The sequence below is a fragment of the Temnothorax americanus genome, unplaced genomic scaffold, assembly GCF_048541705.1.
Source record: "Temnothorax americanus isolate GAGA-0224 unplaced genomic scaffold, ASM4854170v1 Scaffold24, whole genome shotgun sequence".
Classification (NCBI taxonomy): domain Eukaryota; kingdom Metazoa; phylum Arthropoda; class Insecta; order Hymenoptera; family Formicidae; genus Temnothorax; species Temnothorax americanus.
Window position 1 is genome coordinate 2,295,419 of NW_027509381.1, and position 24,489 is coordinate 2,319,907.

The 24,489-nt window shown below is 38.5% G+C and overlaps 3 protein-coding genes across 5 annotated transcripts in view; 2 read left to right on the top strand and 1 right to left on the bottom strand.

Moving 5' to 3' along the window:
• The window catches only part of LOC143898741 (uncharacterized), a 30,592-nt gene extending 6,986 nt beyond the window's left edge, over positions 1-23,606 (bottom strand). For both annotated transcript variants that reach the window (XM_077408421.1, XM_077408420.1), the window contains exon 1: positions 23,470-23,606. The gene's annotated coding sequence lies outside the window, so the exon portion shown is untranslated. The remainder of the gene's footprint in view (positions 1-23,469) is intronic.
• Positions 1,557-5,403, top strand: LOC143898673 (uncharacterized). 2 transcript variants are annotated; one of them, XM_077408300.1, is made up of 4 exons: positions 1,557-3,624; positions 4,427-4,534; positions 4,608-4,826; positions 4,925-5,403. In XM_077408300.1, exons 1-3 carry the CDS (start codon positions 2,699-2,701, stop codon positions 4,792-4,794), a joined length of 1,221 nt encoding a protein of 406 aa, XP_077264426.1. In that variant the 5' UTR covers positions 1,557-2,698; the 3' UTR covers positions 4,795-4,826; positions 4,925-5,403. The 2 variants fall into 2 exon arrangements, with proteins under 2 accessions (XP_077264426.1, XP_077264425.1); XM_077408299.1 differs by having other exon boundaries at positions 4,608-4,790.
• On the top strand, positions 13,044-23,613 carry LOC143898740 (uncharacterized). The gene is made up of 4 exons (XM_077408419.1): positions 13,044-15,483; positions 18,211-19,280; positions 19,527-21,185; positions 23,472-23,613. Exons 1-4 carry the CDS (start codon positions 15,469-15,471, stop codon positions 23,593-23,595), a joined length of 2,868 nt encoding a protein of 955 aa, XP_077264545.1. The 5' UTR covers positions 13,044-15,468; the 3' UTR covers positions 23,596-23,613.
• The last annotated feature ends 876 nt before the right edge of the window (positions 23,614-24,489 follow it).

Below are 24,489 nucleotides of genomic sequence, written 5' to 3' on the forward strand. Positions count from 1 at the left end.
TAGGAGAAACTATTTATTTAATATATTATATTTATTTTTTTTTTCCTTTATTTATATATATATATATGTATTATAATAATATATTATACTATATCATATTAATAGATATATTGTATTATATATTTGCAAGTCAAATGCATGCGTATCGCGATAGTACAGAAAATGATGTTTCTGGCTAAATGGCCGCACAATTAAGGACACGCCGGCACGATGCCGGCGTGAAGGACAAAGAAAGCCGTCGTTGATTTTCATGCTCGGCAAATCGCCGATTTGGCCTTCTTCGACGTACAGTAGACGGAATCGGATCGGCGAACAAATCGTTGAATCGGCCGTTTACCGATTTTTGCGCTTTCGCGGCCCAGAAACCTCCGTCGTTCCTTTTTTTCCCCTTTGCTCGTATACCTTTACCTCTCACGTCGCCGATGGTGATTCCTGCTCGTCGCGCGAGTGAAACGCGTTCTTAACAGTTTCCGTTTTACGAGCAGCTTCCGATTCTTCCGCCAGATTTTCACCGATCTAGGATTTTTTTGCCTGGCGCCGACCCAGAAACGGACGATTTCTTTTCTCGTCTTCGTCGAGCAGCCTACGCTCTTCCACCGATTTCCGCGTATATCTGCGTATGCAACGCATTACGCGTCGTCCCAAACAAAATCAACAGACGTGTCCACGTTATGTCATCGTATATTCTTCATCTTCTGAAGTTTATTGCCGATAGCTCAAGAATTTGCATGGAAAGTCTTGAATGTAAACTTAGAGCGTTAAATTTCAGTTACCAGCATTTCTTTTCAAATATTCGAAAGCCATCAGGGTATGAGTTTATCCAATTGGTCGGTTGATAGTATAACGGATCGATCTTTGGCTACCTTGCGAAATCAGGATAATTACGTAAAACAGGTTCTTCTTTCTTTCACTATAAATATAAAAATAAATTGGCACGTTTTCGGGATTACAGAGACGTGAGACGAATTTCTTTTACTCCCAATTCCGGTTACGAGGCGGTCAGCTAAGCTTACTCGAAACTGGAATTAGGTCAGCCTAGACACCTAACCGCGAAAACAATTGTGACGACGCTGAAGAAAGGGTAGAACAGTCCGCGTATGCAGTAAACGTCTACTTTCATTGTCGGTCGTATTAGAGGGAGAGTCGCGTTATTAACGAGAACGATATGAGACGAACTGAAAGGGGTGAAAAGATCACCGCCGAGATCTAGTCCAGATGTCGGACACGCAATGATAGAAAGTTTCAAGGAAAGTATTTGTGTGGATTAGTATCAAATAATATTAGATAATTGTTAGATAGTTTCTTGAATATATATTTCAAATTAAATCAGTTTTATACATTTGTTTAAAAAATATAAAAAAAGAAAAAAACCTTTAAAAGAACCTTATAAAGGTAAAAAAATGTACGCTAAGTACACAAAAAACATTTGAAACTGTGTATCTTTATGTACATAAAAATATCTATTAAGAAAAATTATAGAAAATAAAAGATAATATGTATATAATCAAATATCGAAATTCTCGATTTGACGTTTCATAAATTGTCTTTGCTCGATTTGTAAATTGTTTGCTTCTATCTTTAATGAATTGTCGATATTTGTTGATAATTTAATAAAATATCAGTAGAAATTGTCCATACAAATGTGAAGCCAATTGTACGAGGCAAAGCTGTTTGAAAGAAATTTAAACAGCTTGTGTAAAGTTACTTCTCTATTGTGAAATATGAAAATGTTAAGATCACCGCGGAGCATATAGAACATATCGGTATATGACCTCGCCGCGAAACAGGGTCAGACTCTCACCGCTCGGCGATAAAACTTGGCTTAGAAAGTCTTTTCACCCCTTCCGCTCATTACACTCATGTTCCGCGAACGCTGCTGGAGCAAGTAACGTCTCGTATCTTATACTTATGCAATTTAGCAGTCTGGTACGTTTCGCTCGTTTCCATTCTACTGTGTGTGCCGCTGAATATTTCTCCGGAATTTTCTTTCACGAAGTCGTGTGAAATAAAAATGCAGAAAAGCGATAACGTCCAAGTTCTTCCATATATCAGTAAATACCAGATAGTAACTGCTTGGGTGTTCGGTCAAATTGCACAAATTTCTACCAGGGTATATAATTCCGGCTTATTTGCAAGTTATATTTTTCCTACATTAGACCAAAGATTCACAAATTAACTTTCATGTGTCTTGCACAATTGTAATAAATCTACCATTTTAGAAAACTACAGTTGCAAGAACGAAAAGACAAAAAACGAACTCGAAGATGAGACGAAAGGAGAAAGAAGGATAATAAATTGATTACTTTCTCTTTGATTAATTGTTACCGATTTGATTAATATCTCAGTTTTATGTGAAATTGCTTTCAAACACACGATCTTGCTTCGTTGCGGCGTGTCATGCATTTATGACGCGCTGCTTGAACTAAACGTCGCAACGCTCACTTTGTCAACTACAATTGGAGTGCGGGCGACAAGCGTGGCGGTGATTAAGAAATCGTTCTCACGTTCACGCTTTTTAAAATACGTCCATCGTTGCTCTTGCCTTTTTTTTTCGCGAGTTAAAGTCGCAGGACGTCCTGCCAAATGACTTAGTACGGCGAACGTCACGCAATGGAAATAACTGTTCTCCGCACCCGCTCGTCATCGCAGACGCATAAACATCATTCGCACTGATTGCCGACTTAATCGAACGAGAAACATGTGGTTGCATAAGATCCCCATGTGTCGCTTCCTTCTGCTTCGTTTTTTGATCGTCGGTCTTACGTTCTCGAGGACTCTCAAAGCGTCGGAAGAGATACGCGAAACAAAAGTCATCTTCGAGGAGACTTCCTCGACGACGAATCAATTCGTTCACGAAACAACGACGGCCGTCGTTTCGTTATTAAGACCGGTCACCGAAAGTTCTAATCAAGAATTAACATCGCTGACCGAAGCCCGCTCTCGGAACAATTCCAACGTTTTTAAGCCTAGCAAGCATTTGGGCGAGATCGAAGAACCAGTTGTCCGGACAAATCCCTTCAACAATGTGCAGCCCGTGAGATTCGACAACAATGTTCACCTGGACGCGCGGCACGAGCGGTTTCAGAATATCCTTCAGGACGCGTCTCAAGGTATCACCAGTCTGCTGGACGAGGTGACGCGTTCGAGCAGAATTAAGTTCCAGGACGACGGCGCGGTGCAAACGTCAAACATCCGTCATTCCTTCGACGATCGGCAGACCGTTACGGAGAGTACGAGATCGCAGTTTGAGGAAGGTACCGTTGGCCACGTGTTCGATCAGACGTTCGTCCAAAACGTCGCGAAGCCGGAGATGCAGGAGATATTCGGGAAAACGACGACCGATCATCGATCGACCGGTATTTACTACGACGCCTCGAGGTCACCGTACGCCGTCAATTATTACGCCGATCAGAGTCAGAGTGGTTATCAGCCGACGTCGCAGGAGGCAGCGATCGAGGTGAAGAGACCGGAGAGTAACGGTGTTATGGTAGTTCAGCAACACGAGTCAACTTACACGAGAAAGCGGAAGTTTCCCTATCCGTTTTATCAACCGGGTGGCGAATATCACGATGTGCAATTTATGGAGGACCCACATTCGACTATCGCTTATCCGCGAATAGGAAGGTAAGCTCTCGTAAATATGACATTGATATGTTTGCTTTAAAAATAGGTCGCAACAATGCCAAAGAGATGATATTAAACGTTATTTATTTATCTATCTAGGTCTCTGCATGATATTCACTTTTCTGTATATTCCTCGATATATTACCTCGTTTAACATTTATGCGTTAATTGCATTACGTAACGCAGCCAACCGTATAAATATTGCTTCAAGTTTGATTAAAATATTATCATTTTTTAATTGCGTATTTAAATAGCATATTTGTTTGATACGTATATGCATGTCGAGAGAGAGAGAGAGAGAGAGAGAGAGAGAGAGAGAGAGAGAGAGAGAGAGAGAGAGAGAGAGAGAGAGAGAGAGAGAGAGAGAGAGAGAGAGAGAGAGAGAGAGAGAGAGAGAGAGAGAGAGAGAGAAAATGCAAGAAATGTGTTATTCAATACCCATTAAATCCACGCAAAGCAATAAATAAAAACTTTCTTCAGCTGAATTTGTATTACGATCATATTTAACATAATTACTTAATTTGTATTTCCTTGAAAAAGACATAAATGTAATGTGTTTAAAAATAATAATCTGATATCAAAATATTATATTTTAGATTTTTAAATAATTACATTATTTCTGATTATACTTTAATTTTTAATTATCTAATCTAACTTATATATATTATCTCGAATTGTTTGTACAACTTTATAATGCGTTCCATTGGAATCATGTAACGAAACGATTCATCTTTTTAACATCTATTCAAAAGACTCAAGTTATTTTTCTTTCAAATATAAAACCAGAATATGTCGTTCACAGACCGTTCCCTTGGAAGAAAATCATTACTCTAATTGGTACTTTCCTGCCGCTGGGTTTACTATTGGCGACGTTAAAGCCCAACGTCATACGGATCGATAACACGACAACGTAAGTCTCTATATTTTCCTCGATTAACACAAAACACCCGTTTATATTTTTAATCCACGATTAATTCCATTAGCCAGCCGAGCATCGTTCTCTCGAAGCTGCGATCTGTCGATCTGCCGGTCGAACACAAGCAAGCACGCATACTCGACGATCAGTCGATCGGTTGCGAGGATCAGTCTATCTGCGAGTTGATCTTAGCCGGCGGTGAGCCACAGTCCACCATCCTCCAAAACATCCTATGGAACTTGGCCACCAGGTAATCGACTTCTCCAGGCACATCTTCTATCATAAGGTTCTGTCGTATTATATTAACCGCGATATATGCCTGAATATATATTTTTTAATAATTTAAAAAAGATAATAACACGCGTTATTTTTGTATTGAGACAGAACTCCGGACGACGTCGTAAAGAGAAATGGCCAGCTTCGTGAAGTGTTCAGCGCCGTCAAGAAGAAAGACTGTACGGCAATCAGCTGTTAATGACTGCCTAGGAAGCCTGAGGATCAGTACGCACGCGATATCTCCTTCGTGTCCGTTGATTTATGGCGTTAATGTTCGCGCATTATGCAAATTTCACGGCTTTACGCGTGAAACAGCGAGAGTATAAAAATCGGTGAAATATTGTACTACATCAATTACATATAATATTATCATTTTACATATATATATAATAATTCTATCTATAATATCAGCATCAATTGTAGCATTTAATTATATTATGTAGATAATATCGATATTATATTAGCTATCATTATTATCCATTTCAAATTAAGAAATCATTTGAAAAGAAGAATAGCTTTACCTCATTTATTTCATGATGGTATTCAGCTTTAATTGTTACAAAATATGTAAAACGTCCTGTAGTTTATTAACGACGATTCTTAATAAAAACCTAATACCGTCAATATATTAGAACGATGATTTTTCTAATCATTTATGCTTGCAACAATTAGTGAGTCTCATTTTTACGTACACAAATGAATGTTACGCTCGAGACGCGAAAGCTTTCGTAAAAGTAACGAATGAAGAAAGGGACGAAAAACTGGGGCTTAAAGAACGAAATGCCGAGGCACGTTGAAGGTATGTTATTCGGAAATTCGTTCCGCCCGTGCATCCGTGCCGACCTCGTCCTCGCAAGTGAAAGTAGTCGCAGGGTATAAAAGTAGGTCGCGGCGTTATTCTATGGCAGTGCGGCCCGAGAATTTACGGATGCAGCGGACTTTCGGACGGCGAATAGGGGCTGACCAATTATCCGGCGCACACACGCCGTACATTACCGTTGACAATAATTACAAGCGGCCAAGCGGCAACGAGGCACGCCGGCAATTTTTAATTAACAAGCTGCCGGCGAGATTAAACGGGTTAACAGATAATTTTGTGGCTTAACGTAACAACGCGTGCTCGACATTAATTGACGCTCGATATTTCACCGGTGCAATTTATGTAAAAAACTATATTGTATTATATATTTTACACCACTTGTGTGTTACAAATGTATTTGTAATTCATTACTTTTTAAAGATAAATTCTATGATTGAAATATGCAGTTAATTGTTCCTAAACAAAAATGAGACATCTGTTATTATCAAATAATTGATATGGAACGAAAGAGAGAAATCAGTCGAAACAAAACAAAATCGATTAGGCAAGTAAGAGTTTTCTGGTGAAATAAACTTCGGAAGAGAGAGAGAGAATAAAACAATCATACCCTTCACTCAATTTTAAGCGAACTGTAATTTAACAGAACGTTAATTTGAGACTTAGATGTAAAGATAAATAATGCTAATAACTAGAAAGTCGAAATAAATGACGATCTCTCCCGACATTTTCACTAAGGAAAGAAATGACACCGAATTGCTCAAAGAATCTGAGAAAATAATACGTTAGAAATAGAACACCGGAATTATTTACTTCGGCCTATATTCAATTATTGAAAGAATCCGTTCAATTCGTCGCTTACGATGTAAATGTAATATAAGATTTACAATCAGTTTACCGGTGAACGTAACATAAAATTATTTCGCGACTTTTAATCGCGCGATATTATATAACATGTAGAACGTATTACAGTTTCTTGAACGGTATCCACATGACAGTACATATTTGGAATGTTTTTTTTTTTTGTCACGCTACCGGAACTGTCAAGTGCATAATCACCGTTATTATTCGATTATTCCCGTCACTTAGGCCCTGTTATTTAATTAATGATGTTCGAACTACTTTATTACAGGTGACGCGGTATCTGTAGCGGCATCAAAAACGTCAATTTACAGTAAATAATGAAATATTATTTTTCATCGATATATATATATCATTTTGCGGCGAAAGTTCAAGACGTCAAAGATGCGCATCGATAAGAGGATAATTGGCAATTAAGAGGAAGAAGTGTATAGTAAAGACGAATGCCGGATAGGAGTTGAATTTCGGGTCGCGGACAAACTTCTCTCCATTTTCACTTTAGGAATGCAGGAAAGTCTCGAGTCGCGTTGATAACCCAGTCAAGACCGTCCGGTACGTTTTCAAATCGATTTAATGACTCCCCCGAATGAATTCTTTAAACACCACGAAAACACTCGAAAATCTTAACGTCTTACGACGAGGAGGAAACAAATTATCTCAGTGTGACATTCCCAAAGGTCTGTTTCCTTGCGTCCCGTTATTGCACCCATTCGAATTTATTTGACTAATTAAGCAAAACAGTGCTGCGAATCATATCTTCCAGATTTGGAAAGACGAGAAACAACTTGTGAAACCACTTAATGCGAGTCCGCTATTGGAATATATTCTTTGTGACATTCTCCCCCCCTCTCTCTCTCCCCCCTTTCTCTCTCTTTAGAGATAAGATAAATTTGAAAATTTTTTGTCATACTAAAATACATTTATATACGAACAGATATCTAAATTTCGCTTTTGCGGCTTATTTGTGAGTTCAACGACTCGTTTAAAAGCCATATATCCACACCACATTTCTGTATTAATGCATATGATAATAGTATTCGTTCTTCTCTGGGCCATTTATCACATTGTCCTCGGCAGAAAATTGTTCCCACCGAGCGAGACACCCCGAGAATAAAACGTCTCCGTTAGGCGATACTCGCTCGATAGCATTTCTTGTGTCGTCTGGTTTTGGGCAAAACTCGAATATTTCAAGGACGATCAGGAAGTCCGAGGAAATCGATGAGTCTCGTTTCAAACCTGAAGCAAAATACCAGAATCGTACTCATCGAGTTCGGCATCGAAAGTGAGCCACTTCTTGCGGCGATTCCTCTACTTCTGAGAGCGACGCGAGTTTCAAGCGCACAGTTGAGCAACGAGATCGCTCGTAAAACGGAAGAGCGCGCATTTCCGCCGCGCGTTCGCGACAAACGCTTCCGAGATTCCGCCTCTTCGATATACCTTTTCACGTCCGAGGAAATTGTGCCAAAGGAACGCCGCGTCCTCGCGCGCCCAAGTAAAACACGCACATTACAATGACTAGGCGACGTTTCGCGTTCCGGAAAATAAACACAAATAAATAAGCGTGCGCCGTCGCGGTTCTTCCTACATCCGCTTAAAAAAGAAGCCCTCCTTTTAACGATACCGTGTAAAAAAAAAAAGAACTTTCACCGTTTCTTCTCACGATCTGAATAATTCTCTAATCATCATCGTGAGATTCGCTCTGAGAAGATTAGAGAAGTTCGCCGATCGATTTCTATCGCGTTGGGAAAATGCAAGATAATTATTTTTCCGACGGTTCGCACCGACATTTTAAAACGCCTTTGATCGTCGTAACACTCATAATTTAAACACGATCCGTTTTCACTTTGTGACATTAGTGCGACAATTTCACGTTATTTCTACCTGCGATCTCAGATAAACGACGAGCAAAGGCGCATCTCTCTCCGTGGAGAGATTGTGCACGAACAATTAAATCGTACAGTCGGCGAGAGAATAATTGTCGGGACGGCAATCTCAGCCACGTTACGCGAAAATGATCTGTCATACTTAACACATATAAATGTATATAAATGTGTCCCCCAAATGTATTAAGGATACCGGAACACACCAATAAAAGGATGTTATTTTTGTATTTTTGTTAAGTTCTCATTTTATCTCAAGAAAAATTTAATCGAAACGGATCGAAGGGAAATCTGAATATTTTATGTCGCCTCCTTTTTTTCAGAAGCTTTTTTTTTAACTTTAATATTGAATAAACTAAGAGAAACTGATGCTTAAATAAACTAAATTTGAGAGAAACAAAATTATGTTCACGTACTTGCGCGTCGCGCAAACTTATAATTCATTGGAATCTCTCAATATATATTTTCAGCGTTAAATAATGCCATAATCAGTCTCAGTTTCGCTTTTAATAAGAGAGAAACTTTGCATAAAAAGTACGGAATATTATCTGATATCATTTCATAAATTTACTGAGGCATGGCATCTCGTGCATGTTCAGCTTTCACAATTTTACACTTGAACCTGTCCGCTCTACGTCATTGCCAGATAGAAGATAAATATCACATACGACGGCATACCGTCGGCGCGGCGTCGCGGCATGCAAGTCGTCGTCGTTTATCACGAACGGCTCTCGTCTTCTCCGTTGCGTTAAATGCACGGCTAAACGCACGGCGACTCGATGCTCGATGTGCGAGGCTCTTTTTAATATCGGTAAGTTTCACCACGACGGAAGTGATGCGGCTCGCAGCACTGTGTGAAAGCGCATATATCGCGGATAATGTATGCGGATGGCGAGCTTATTTCCACGGATGATCATGCATTGAGGATTGTCGCCGACAATTCTCGATTCGAGCTGCTAAATTTTTTCCCACGAACTATTAGACCAATATAATTTTTATACGAAGAAAATATGAATATAAATATAAATTGTATATAATTGTATTATATTAATATAATATAAATTGTAATAAATTCCTTTTTACAGCATTTTGTAAAAGCTGGAATGTTATGGAATTTATTGGTATATAAAAATTGACAATCAGCTATATAAGCGTATTTTAGATTGCATTAGTAAATAAGATAGTATGATGATAATCATTACAATGATGGTAATATTGTAAAAAGATATGTAGGTATTTTAAAACATATCGGTGTAATTGGCAAATATTTGACTATGTTTAGAAAACTACTATTGAAATAGACATGTAACATTTTTAAGAACAAATTAAATTCGTTCGCTAAATATAAAATTAAAAATTACATCTTGCGATGCGCGATTTATTGCAATTATCAAGATTTCAGTAACACGTTTTAGCATCCATCATTTATTTTATAATAATTGTGCAACTGAAAATTTTGTATTCATTGTGCTGAAAATTTTTGTCGCGATACGTAAGTGTACGTAGGATGCTCTCGGCGATACGTGGGCTCATCTTCGAGGTATGTCAAGGAAAACGAGTGTGCCGAGCGATATTGGAAAATGTCGCGAAGGCCTTTATTGTGCATCGCGATACGCGTGGGATACACACAATGTACACACAACGTGAGCACAATGCCGAATGATTTCGCTGATTGTTGGCGCAGCGTGATACCTTGAGGACGCGAACGCTCCTCGAAAGTCGAGAACAAGGTGGGAATTAAGGAAACATTCGTACGATCTGATCGGCGATCTGATTGCAAAATGACAAAAGAGAATGTCAGAGAGATGTTTCACGATTCGAAGCTTCTTGAGAATACTTGTGTCCTTTCAAAATCCGAGACACTTAAGAAGAGCCTCGCGTTTCTTTTATTGCCAAGGTCGTATAATCTGTAAACGTCCATTTTTCTTCTCTCCATGATTAGTTCGCGACGGTTGACATGGGTGCATCGAAATCGAAGACGAAAAATATATAATTTATGGAGACCTTGTGTGAGTTTTTAGACAGTCAAGCGCTTTAGCCTGAGGTTTGCTGCTAATTAATGGAGCTGTAAACCTGTCAAATAATTTACAAAATACGTTAAATTTCATAAATAACTTTTATTTTTAAGATGCAACGATATTGCATGCTTCTCATTTTATAATCATTTCCATTTGTTTTATAAAATCATTATTTACAACGGTTGAATCTGACAGAAACACCAGAAAAATTTATTAACAATTAATTAACAATTATTATGTAATCTCTTGTTATATAAAAATTTAATTATTAATTAATATTAATCTCAAATTAAATTCTTTTATTCTTGTATTTATTATTATTAACTTAATATTTACCTATTACTTTTTTATTATTATAAATTTATTTATATTTAGATGTACATATATAAAAAAATACTGTAGGATTTATAAACGATTGAATTTAACACAAACACACCACTTATTTTCCGTTTAATTGTTATTTATTGCTGCAGAGCTATCTCGAGAATAATTTTACAAAGATACAACGAGCATTTATGGTGTGTGAAAATGAATATTGAAAAAAGTTAATTATAGCAATAACCAGTAACCATCAACGTTTAAGAGGCAATGAATGTGGTGGGTCTAATTCACAAGTTGTTGGACAAATGAAGACAAATTACAGCACGTTAGGATCATTTTACTTTTCAAAAGAAATTAGCCGACAGACGTATTTTAAAATGCTCATATTAGATTTCCATAACAGGTACGCCGAAAGCCGGATGTTGACCCTTCGGAGCTGAAAAGAGAAACTCGTTACATGATGTCTACATGGATCACGACCGAGACTTCTCTCTTCGCTCACATTAAGATGGACTTTCCACCTGCGGAGAGACGATAAAACAATGACAAAGCAAACATATGAATCACGTCACGATAATTTGCTGCTTGACAAGAATTACTGGTGAATGCATGTATAAATCTTCTTTTCTGATCCTCATCTTTCGTGAACATATCTATTTCCATATCTGTTCGTTTAAATGTGTTTTATAGAAACTGTGCGTTATAGAAACCAATGTCTGTGCATACTAAATCACGTGTCCGTGAGTGCAATTTCCAGAGAGAAAGAAGAAACAAAAAAAATTGCATGACGACTGCAGGCGATGGAGAGGGATTTAATGCACGAGCAATTTGATCAATTGCGATAAATACGAGCTGCGATAATATGCTGTATTAGTCACGTGCTGCATTCAGGAGAATTGCAATTTCTCTCTTTCTCCTCTCGCGTTTATGCGTTACTATGGGCCACACTTACCTACTGATCCATATTACTCAAGCGGCGGTACTCAAACGATCGTGAGAAATTTAAAAGTTCGAATCATTTGGAAAAAATTTATCAGTTTTTAAATTTTTAAATTTAATATTAAATCCAGAAATATATTTATATATTGTATGTCCTGAAAACTTTAATGTAAAGTAAAGTTTACTTTTTTAAGATATCTATTCATCAAACAAATAATTTTTATTTTCTCTGTTCTTTTGCTTTCTTTAATCTTAACCTTTTTATTTTTTAATTATAATTTTATCTATGTGGCTTCCCTTATTTTTCATTTAATTTCATTTCCTAATCTTCATTTTTTTAATTTCATGTATTTATTATCCTGTTGTATAATAAGACATTAAAATATGCAAGTAATTATTCAATGTGATAACGTAATAAAAATTTTTGATCGATTACATCAGAAATGTATAATGTAAGAAATATATTTGTATTAGTAATATTTTCCTTAAATATTAATAGAATCTATTATAGAAATTATAAAAATAAATGGCAAGCATATTGTTGTTTTTGCATGTTAATTAATTATTAAAAGTAACATAATTTTGTATTATAAATTTTGTATTATAAATAATTAAATATATAAATATAAATAATTAATAAAATATTTTGTTATTTTCCCCGCCGCCCGTTACTTGTCCAGAATCTCTAAAAAAGTGAAAGTAGATTCTTTGAAAAATATTTGAGAGAATCTCTATATAATATATAATATATTTCTTCTACAAAGAATACTCCGCACAATATTCCACAATAATTATGTATACATTAACATATTTACAAACATCAACATATCTACACTTGTTTAATAAATGCAAATTATTTTAAAATTTGATTTTAATGGTTGTTCTGTTACAGGCTAATGTAATTTGATCGTATTAATTAAAATTGCATGTCAGATAATTTATATCGTAAAGAAATAACATTCGGAGAAAGAGAGCACTTAGCGACAATAGAAAATTATTAATAGTATTAATATCTCGATCGTATGCACTATTCCAAAGGTGTTCAACTGCTGCGGATAGGAAGAACCGATTGTTGATTTGAAGCAAAAAGAGATCAAAGAGATTTCGTCAGAAAGGGAACACGTGGTACTTGCGGCCCGCGCTCAGAATAGGACATTACACAGGTGTGCATCGTCGTCGTCGTCATTTAACCGATCGACTTTCACTGGCGGGTCTCTGAACTCACTGACGGCCTCTCACGAAGAACGCTTCTTCCGGTTTGTCCCGAACCGGCCTCTCGTTCGTGAACTTGAAAATTAAACCGGCTGCCGTCGATGAAGTTTCGCGCGTCTCCGGAATCCCGTTGATAAAGATCTGTACCCGATAATTAAAACTTGCTTGCACGAGAGAGAGAGAGAGAGAGAGAGAGAGAGAGAGAGAGAGAGAGAGAGAGAGAGAGAGAGAGAGAGAGAGACCGAGCCAGAGCGGAACAATGGTATAACGAAACACGTATATGAAAATGCAGTAAATACTGCGACTTTTCTGACAAGTCGTTTTAAACGGAAAAGGACAATTATGGTTGACACAATTTATTTAATCCGTAAGTAGGCAAGAAGGGACAATGCAATATATCTCCGAAATTTTTGCAGTGATACACTTTGTAATAATTTATAATATCAAGGAAAATTTTTAAGTTATTGTGGTAATGATGCTATTGTGATATATAAATAGTATTTATTTTTAAATTTAATGAAAATTATTAAATGCAATATGGATGAAGAAGCACATTAAACAGAAGAAGCGTTTGGAACTGCACGCAAAGCAAGACAAATCGGTGCAAATATTGCCATTAAGAATATCGCCATGGAATCTCCACTCCGTTGTTTCCAGTTTATACAACGACAGCATAAACTAGGGTAAGGCTCATAATAAGTGGATTAATTTAGACTTAGAGAAACAAATCTCTTCGTCATAACAGCTATAGAGAATGAGGTTGTGCCTTTATCCACATTCTTTAAGAGTTAAACGAAAGTGTTTAACCTTTAAGCTGCATAGGTGGGTCTACGGCGTCCGAGCCAAAGTGATATCTGCTCGTAACTGTAAAACTTGCAAGAGCCTGTCAGAAGATATTAAATAAACGATGTTTATCAAAATAACTGTAAAATCGTCAACTACAATGTAGACAGTTGTTTCATAAATTTTTTTAGATTTTTTAAAATACTTTAAGGTCGAGAAAAATAGATTTATTAGAAATTTTTATTTATTTTTTATAAGATAATTAATTTATATATAATGAAACTAATTTTATTAATGTTTATTCTTTATGAAGAAAAAAGGTAAATTTAGAAATCTGCAAATCTCGGACTCTCTAAAAAATCGAAGGATCTACAAATTTATGAGATTATATGTCTTACAATTCAATAACGCTATATGAGATATTCGCATATGATTTGAAAATCTGATGGGAATTATACAAGTCCGAAAACACGAAATAAAAGTGATGTAAAAGAAATGAAGACCGAAATATGAGTATTGAGAAAGTATTAAGAGGAGAGGAAACCAGAGATAAAGATGTAATGACGTGGTCCAATCGTCGTCTCGAATGTGTAAATCCTTCTTGGCAATGGCGCGGTAATTGGAACAAACGGAAATAACGCATTATATTGCCATAAATTAATTTCGTCATGCAACATAAATAAAAGTTGCTTTAATTTGTAAAAGAACCCGAAAAGAGATTTGATTTGTTTTTATTTCCTGATGAACAACACGTTCTTCTATACCATTACGTCTGTCTGTTTCTCTCTCTCTCTCTCTCTTTCTCTGTCCCTCTCTGTTCTCTAGTCGATCAATAACATATTATCGGTAACTCATGTAAATAGTATTCTCCTAAAAGTTGTTCAAGCTACCTAATGAATTTTTTTTGCTAAACGATATCTCCGACATTTAAACTGAGAACTGGAATTTGCATATAGAAACTACAAATTAAATACGTCTCATATTTTTGGACCACGAGAAAATAAAAGACGAGTATCTCGAACGGTTAAAAGAATTCTGAAAAAGAACTCTCTGAAAAGAAGCCCGTTTTTGTTATATAAATATGGCATAGTTTCCTCTTCCATTTAACACTTGTGAATTGTGTACAGAAACGTCTTCAGTTGGGTGTGTATTTTCTTTCGCTCGTATAAATAAATCGTAAAAATAGAAAAAGAGTGGACTTCCTTCCGGAAAGATTAAACATTGTGATCACACATTTATTATGACGGACAAATTAATATATTATAATATGACATTTAATATAATTTATATAAATAATTTTAATCACCTCAAATGTCTCCCTTAAATCTCACGGATACCGAACGATAGGAGAAGGATCAGCCTCCCCTCTCTCACCGGAATAAGGGTTAAATGCGGACGTCTCGCGTCGCTACGGAAGAAGACGAAGGCGGGCGCGATAAGTAGGTCGGAGAGAAGTTTCGCTCATACGTTGATCGGGCGCACGAGGAGCCGCCGGTCGAGCGGCTCCGTCAGTCTCGCGAAGATATTCCGGGAGTCAACAGGTGCGATAGGGAGCCTCCGGAGAGAGCCCCCTTTTTCTCCTCTTTCTTCGTCACTTTCGTCACGCGTTTCAAGAGCCGGTGGCAGAGACACCGCGATTCGCGCGACGTTTCTCAATTCGCGACGAAAACCGGTGACAGCCGCATATCAATGCAGTCCTGAAGAAAGTATCTTCGTGTTTTTCCCCCCGCGGAGATCTCGTGCACGTTTCTCCGCGCCGCCTCGTAATCTTTTATTATTTATCGCAGAGATTGCTGGGAAATTCAAGGAAACAGCGACGAGATGAGGAAATCCCAGGTAAATATTCTCTTTCTTTCTTTTCTACTTTTATCGTTAAATATATCATGTGACGCGTCGCGAGTTTATAGGATGGCGTTATTTTCGTTAGAAAGTTCTGCGAATTGTATCGTGCGCGTTTCAATAAGTTGTTAAACAGGAAGAAACGTGGAAACTGCGCGGCCAAACTGTATGCTATTTTTTTTTAAGCAATTTTGTGAAAAATTAGTTTCTCAATCGTAAAATATTCAGCATTACACAGTTAATTAACGCCTATTTAGAGAAATTGCCTTTCCAGGCTAAAGTAAGCAATTCTTTATTGCTTCAACAACCAGGTGTGACTTTACCTCTTTTACGTGATATCTAGAAAATTTTAACAATCTCACCTGCAAAAACTTTTATGAATGAAACATTAATAGGATAGAAGCAATAATGATTAATTAATTGGCAAAAAGTGCGGATGCGGGCTGTTATTTCCGTCGATTACGTAAATATATACACGGGGCGGCTTATCTCTGTTCGTGATCGGTGCAATAATGAGCCGTGAACGATACCGCACGGTTGATCGCGGGTTAATCTCGATCATCTCACGACGCCCGTGCTTAATCGATCGGCACGCGTGACGAAACCCGATCTTCACGATCAACGATCGGCGACAGAGCGTGGGCGGTTTCCAGACGAGTGAACGCGACGGTCATCGGGGAAAAAAAAACTAGATCTAGGCTTAATTGCCGTGCAATTAATGTCGACCCGTGGATTTTCTGGAGCGGAAACCACGAGTGACATGCATCAGTGTGCCATGCGTCTTCGCCTTAATGCGTATAGCGTTAAACTAACCGAGATCCTTTTACGTTCTTCAAATGGAAAATGTATACATCATTTTTCAAAAATAAATATATAATAAATAGTTAATTAATTATTAATTATTAAGCGGTTTATTAATTATTAAATGATTAATTGTTAAACGTAAGGTCTTGAATGTTGATATAAGGTTTTAGGTTTAAACAAAAAAAACATACAAATCATAAAAATAAAATCATAAAAAGAAAATTACTGATCGGATTTCTATTTACATTCGCGCAGGGTTCCAAATTATTTTAAACGTATCTATAGCTTTGGGAGAATAATCGACCTTTCATTCTTGAAATGCTCTTAAAAGTGTAATTTCTAGTCAAGTCGACTAAATCCTAATTCTTGAATGTGTATGAGACAAATAAATGAGCATGTGCTATCAAAATTAATACGAGAGATTGCAAAAAGTATACTCTTTCGGCCACGTATCAATATCAGATATCAATACTATCAATAGTTGTCAATCGTCTATCGAAAGTCATCGGAATGGAAAAAGTGGATCGTTTCGCATACTCCCTGCTGACGTATATGTATATGGCACGATACGTATACGCGGCCATATAGTAGACGAGTTAACGCACGCGCGTGTTTCGCGCAAAACGTGCACGGGGAAAGCATGTCGTTCCATTTCACTTGTTGGCGGAGCGCGCGCTCGGTCCAGAGCCACCTTTCACGATTTTATTTAATTTTATCCGCTTTTTGCACGCGTGCGATTAGAAAGTATTTTTTTCCCCGCCGTAACACGTACACGTCGAACTTCAAGTGCACGTACTTCAACGACCGGATGTTCGGACGTTTTCTCGTTAACGAGGACTTTGAGTGATTTCAAAAGGTTGCACTCCAAATAATGACAATCTCCAAGGAAACGAGACTAATAGCACAAATTTTTATTAATTAATTACTGGCGCGACCATCGGTCCCCCCCCCCTCCCCCCTTCCCCGAGAAGGCGGACGTTCTGCTATCTACTTTAATTGATCTACATATTCGTATTTCTTCGCGAGCACTCCGTGTTACGATTCTATCACCTAGTTTCGATAAGTCGAGATGATATTTTATAATTCACGCAATGTGTCAGCTGCAAATTTACAGGTGCAATCGCGCGATTGTCAGCTGCGCGTAATTCCAATCAGGGGTAATCGTCACATTTTAGATAATAGAAAGTAACCCGCCGCGCGCGTTCGGTTACTACATTGCTATTTTCTAATGCCGGGAAAGAATGCCGGCGCAATCTCGAGGGGCTATTAAATTTCTCTCGGCGCCGAACCGCTCGAGCGTTGCCGCTCCGATGACTCGGCCGATTCATCCGTTACGAATATATATATATATATATATATATATATATATATATAAATCGAGATGCGCGCTGACGCGAATTCGCGGGACGCGACTCGAAAACCACGGCAGTTAAATGTTTGCCGGTGTATTTGTTTGCGGGCAGATTGCGGGGCTTCTAGGGACTCGTGTGAGGCCGACTTTCAAAAACCTTTTTTTTTAAACTCATTTCGCATTCCGGTCGTCTCCGTTTGTTCTTCAATCGTCGAGGCGCAATCACGCATGGTACGCAACATCAGATGCACACGCTCACGCAAGAATTACAGCGCGCGCAGTATCTCTGATGAGGCGTCGCGTCACCCCGTAACATTTCCCAATCATGTTTTTTTTTTCTAAATTTCGTTCATGTTACATCTTGGCCACTATTAGTTGAGAACTGAAAAATTTGGATAAGAAATTTACTATAATATTTTTAATGTTAGGTATTATTGATCTAGAATAACTAATTTATTGCGACAATTATTTTTGATTGGAAAAACTAAAAGTCAGTATAAAAAATATAATTTGACAGTCTCAAGAATTATATGATGGATTTTATATTACGCAATTAAATTTTATTTTAGATTATCTCTCTTCTGTTCTTCGTGGCCTTGACCCTTGGCACATGCTATGGCGAGTTACCCAAACCAGGCTATGCCAGGACGATGTTGAAGGTCTCTCGCAGTCTTCCGGGTGAAACGGAAGAGCTGAAAGTGCGAACGAGCGAAGGCAACGTGGCCACTTTGATCGTCAAGCGACGAGACAAATCATCGTTCAATGATTCGAAGCCTGCTCGAGAAGATTCGAATTTTATATTAGAAAACAAAAGAAATTTTTCGATAAATGCACAGAATGAATCAGTGCTCAATGATGAGGAAAACGAAGCCAAAAGGAAGGATGAGGTTCGAAGACTCGAGGTAGCTCAAGTGGAACAGATCAGGGCGACGATCTCCAGATCTTCGGAATCAAAAAATAAAAAGCCGGACATCGATCGAATCGATAAGAGGCCGGCATCTGAGAAAAGTCAACCCATCAGTGTAATCGATTATGGTAGTTGGACACCGTTGGACGCGGAGGGAAGAGCCTTGAAACAGGAGACGCCGGAAGAAGAGGAGTATCGAAATTGGAAACCGTTGCCGGCAAACCTGGAGTCCACCGTCGAGAAAAGAACGAACTACGACAGGCTGGGCGAGGCTGGATTCGGCAGTATCCTGTTTGCCAGGAACTTCCAGGACCGAGCTCAGAGAAACCTCGAGCTTAACGATCAAGGTGTTGCGAACGATGGGTTTCATTACATGTATATACCTCATATAACGTCTACGAGGACAAATATTGGTGCCAACCTGTTGAAGAATCGAGATGGTAAAGCTGTACCTCCGGAGGTGACTGTTCGTTCGGAGATCAACGTGAAGACCGTGCCGAAGAGATCGCCTATGTCGTTGGACATCGACGGCACGCCGGTAATTCATGGTACGAGAGTGCCCGACGAGCCTATCGACAAGATGCAGACCTGGCGAAACGCTCGAGTTATTAACAACAAGCTGATAACTCCTGAAGGCAGTCCGACGGTTACCGCGGATCCTCCCGTTGAGTTTTTCGGTGATAACGCGGAGAGGCAGAAATTCGAAAAGTTCTTTAAGGATATTAATCGAAGGTAAGGAAAGATACGACTTGTAGAAAATTAGTCAAATATTGCTCGAGTATCGGCAAAGAAATTTTTAGAATGCTTAAAACAAAGACTCGCTAATTACAACTACTTATCACATCCACATAAACATAGATGCTGATAAAATGTAATAACTATATCAATCATTTTAGTTATTTATTAATTACAGATTATTATATTGTTATATTTGACAATATTCTTCACAGTTTTCTCATTTTGTCTTACGCCCGACAGGTATGGTCGTAATTACGACGAGGAAGCCCGCAACGTGTACTTCGAGTGGGATCCGAGAAATTACAAAAACGAAGCCTTGAAGGCTGAGGTGTACGAGCCACGTAACGACCATTACCGCGCGAGTGTCCACAAGAGGATGCTGCATCCGGACGGCGTCGCGAGCTACCCGATCTCTCAACGTTACACCCCCGAGAGTCAGACCATCGCGCCGGTAGCGCTGAAGGCCGGCGCCCGCGCGCCGGTTCTCCAGTACGCCCATCCGGAGCTGGGCGTGCAACCGGCTAAGATCCTGAAGAACGAGAAACGCCGACCGGACAATTTCCCGGAGAATCAACACTCGTTCACCGAGCAACGTCACAAAAAGAAGTACGTGCTGAACAATAAGAACATCGTGGACAGCTACACCACGAAGAACTACTATCCGAATCAGCACTTCTACGGCTTGAAACGACCGTACGAGCCGCCTTTCTGGGTGAAAATCTCCGAAAATCTGAAGAATCAGTTCTCCACCGGAGTCGAGAGGGTCTCGCAATTTACCAGGCCGGTGATCGATCCTTTGGTGGAGGCTACTCACAAGATCTCGCAGAATCTCGGTCTGTCCAAGGGCAAGGAGGCTCAGGACAAGATCGACACGGTGGCGTCAGGTACCAGTATCCTAATACCGGCTCTAGGTCTCGTCGCATCTGGCGCCGCCCTCGGCATAGGCGCCGTGGCGGTCGGACGGTATCTCGATGTCGACGTTTTGAAACGATCAAACGTGGACGACGCCGATTTAGAGCACAAGCGCGCTTTGGAAGCTGGAGCGTACTTAGGAACGCTCGAGGACGAGAGCGCAAGATCGAACGAAGCGACGCCGCAGACTCTGTACATTCTGCAAAACGTCGCCCAGGACGACAAAACGGGAAACGAGGGCACGAACTCGGCGGAAAGCGACGGAATCTTCTTGGTCCTGGAGGAGGACAAGCGTAACGCCGAGAGGATTGAAAATCGGGAGAGTAAACAGGTGGTGGACGAAGCTGATTACGTGGAGACTCATAGACGTAAAAAGAGAAGTCTCGACTATCTGGATATCTTTAAGACGGACGCCGACATGAAAAATCTGGTCCGCAGCAAGCGTTTTCAGAGGAAAGGGGCCGATTCCATCAGCGAGATCGTGGAAATTGATCTGCCTGCTGGCTCGGATCGCGTCGACATCACCGAATTCTTAATTCCAAAGAAGAATAAAGAGAAACATCTGAATGAAAATGCTATTCTAATTGTCGAAGACAGCTTGAAAATCCCATCAAAAAATCTTCAAGTAGATATGTTGAATCAAAACGGATTGAAAAACGCCGCGGCTTCGATAAATGAAGATAACGGACGAAGAAGAAATCAGAGAGCCGACGGTGCTTTTTTCGTGTTGGACAGATCGCAAGTTCTCGGGAGTGATCTCGAGAAGGAAACAACAAACAGGAGACGAAAGCGAAATGTCGAAAGTGACCAGGAGCTTCTGGACACGTTGCAGAATCTGGAGAATGCAGAAGTCGCGGAAGTTGCTCACATACCGGGCGATTGGACAAATACGCCCTGCGCCAAGAGGATATTTTGCGACACGATGATCGAAAGAGGTTCCGATGCCTCGGTGCTAATGGAGAAAAAGATGGCAGCATTACTGAGACTGTGAGTACTTTCGATCTATCACATTTTTTTTTATCTGTAAGAGACGGAAACATTTCTATTTTACTATTTTACGTTCGGAAATCGTTGAAAATGACCTTAGAACATAATTATTATAATATAATCGGATGGATACGTGATTTATGTAAATTTAATAGATTATTTAAAATTGAAAAAATTTCGGTGGAATAAAAAATTATTACAATTGTGCCTTTTACATTTCTATTTAGAAATTATTATGTTCTTTTGTTAGGTATTTGTTTGTCTTTTGATTATTTCACTTAAAATTTTTGAGATCGTTGTTAAGATACATACTGCATTTAAATCCTTCACATTTTTCTCACTTATTTTTATTAATATAATTTTTATTTTTTTTTAAGTACAGTATTTAATTATTTCTATTTTTATTTTTGAAGTATATTATTTCAGTATTTGTTCAAAATTCTCATATAACAATAATTGATTGCAGTATTACTTACATCAAAGTAAAATTTCTTATTAAAGATGTCATAATTAATAACGTGACAGTTTTTCTTCACTGTTAGGATTTATAAAATAATACGCGTATAATATGCACATAAATATATTAGGGTTTATACGCTTGCATTATTAAAGATTTTGCAAGCCGTTATTTGTTGGTAATGGTAACTCTCGAAATACAATGAACTATCGCATCGACTCTCGCCGTGTTCTCACGAAACCGTACAAGCCGATTTAATCGACCAGAACTATCGGGCACTCGAAGCGTCAACGAGACACCGATAACAGTCGGAACTATAGCCCGAGTGTATAACTTTCTTCCAGCTTTCGCCGACGACGTCCTACTGACTGATTCGACTTTTACCTCTTAGCACAGTTTCACTGTATATGCGCACTCTGCCCCCTGTCCGCTATCGCGCTGGCCATGTACGATAGAAAAAAAATGGGCGAGAGAAAGAGGGAGAGAGAGAGAGAAACAGAGAGAAAGAGACTCAAACATGTTATCACGAAAACAAAAGAAAAGAAAAAACAAAGAGAAAACTCGCGTGCAGCTGTATGATAATTTACTTACTACGTCGCGTTCGATTCTCTTTCCAGTTCTTCCTAACCGTGTATATAATTCTCTACTGAGTCGCGTTCTGATGTGGTTTCATCAGTGTTATGGTAATTAAGCGAAATGTATCGTGTCATTAAATAATTCACCCTGTTTAAAATTTGCATATTGGAAATATTTCTATTCGTAGTTATTAACACATAATTATAAATTAATTAATTCGTAACGGATACAAATAAATTTTCACACACCTTTTTATTAATATCATTCCAATGTAATGAAGACCGTTTCACATGTCTTTCAGTTTCGAAAGTTAGAAATAGTTAGAATTCGGAAAACTTCGAAGAGTTTACAAGGTCTCGTTTAAGAAAGACAAGTATCGCTTGAGATAAGTTCAAAGTGGGATAAGAGAGCTTTTCGCGAGTAATTCCAACTATATTACGCGTTCGTTATATATACGAATGGATTGTTAATGACAAATATGGCATTTCCTGTACCGAAATACACGCTATTTATTCAATTCGATTCACTGCAAACGCGTGCATCCATATACCGATGAGAGAGCGGCATTATATCATGTACTATGTTGTAATGCATACTATTCCCGAGCAAGTAGTTCTCACATACGTGACGAGAATTTGCGGGACAAACCGCATTTCTAAAAATAGCGAGAATTGCAATGTCCAATGAAAAAAGGACAATATACTTCCTTTGCCAGTTTTCTGCTCACGGTTACATACATTATGCCTCCAAGATTTTAAAACTTCTCTAAAACGTCAAGTCCGTTTCTCTCAATTTCGTGCATTTAAAAAATTAGTCGATAAATATTAAATGAAAGTAGAAAATATTGAAATAAAATTTTACTAAAACAAATTTTACTTCTCTTTGCTTAGTTCGAGATTAACCTATCGTCGCGTTTATATTCAAGAAGCATAATTAAATTTTACTCCATACAATTATAATGCATTATAATTAATAAATACTTAATTAGTCTTTAATTTAGCTCAGGATGAAAGTACAAATACTTCCTAAATCAGATTATGTATCCCGAATCGGTGCGCCGCGCGCCCTAAAGAAAGCGAGTTAATTGGAGCGAGCGATCGTTAATGGAGAACACGGTGAGAAGATTAAAGATTCGCAATCTAGCGCACACCTAATTAGTAATTAACCGCGGTGCCGGTCATTTGTCGAAGTGTGTCTCCGACTTTCTAATGGTTCGCTATCCTACACTAATCGACGTTCACGCGTACTTACAGAATCCAACCTGGAGCGGCCATACAGGTGTCCAGTCACTTCGAGGAGGTCATGGACGCTGTCAGAAGACACGATTGTTCCAGCTTCCTGTGCCCACAGGCAAGACCCGGCAACGTCTTCCTTTAGACACGCCTGTAGTTCTCAAATTGCATCCATCGACTCATCCTCCTACAAGTTGGCACTTTCAACTCTAATTCAGTTCTGTAAAAAAAGATATTCTACTCTTAGCATTTTGTTGCGTTCGCATCCCGGAAAGGATCCTAATTAGTTAAATCCCCCTTCTTTTCTCGGACACAATGCACAAACTGCTCCCGTCTCGACGTTTCTATTACAGGACAATTATTTCGATTGTCGACGGAAAATATTCTTGCGTCAAAAATGCCAACAGGACATCATATAAAATTATTAACAATGCGCGAATTCCTTAACTGCGTCAAATAACTAACGAAACAACAAACAAATCAGCACGAAACATTTTTTTTTACATAAAACTAGTTTACTCAAACATGTTGATGCGCCAACAATAAATAGAATTAATGCGTTCTTCCAAGGCTCGCCGGATGTAGTAAATTCGCATGGTATATAAAATATTTTTCAATTAATAGAAATTTGCGACTCGCGTGATCGTGATTAGTTGCACTTAAAATCTTCAACGAGATCTTCCAGGAAAACACTTCATTAATTTGCGTTTGCGATGATTCTGCAATTAAACATGTTTTCGTTAAACACGTTGAGTCACCACCGAGCCAAAACTGTACATACTTGCCACCGAGGCGATATTATTTAATATGCACTCATATTTTTAATTTAGATAATTAAGTATAGATTTTAAGAGAGAAGATGTAAGCTTGGCGGTGAGTTGCATTTTAATGCAATTTCCGAATGTTTCCAATTCCACCGTATTGCGGTATTTCCTAATCGTCCCCTGGTGAATATCTTCGCCTGTCGCTTCATCTCGTCTCATTTCTGATCCCAGCATTACGTCCGAATATAAATTGTCATGCGTAAAGTATAATTTAT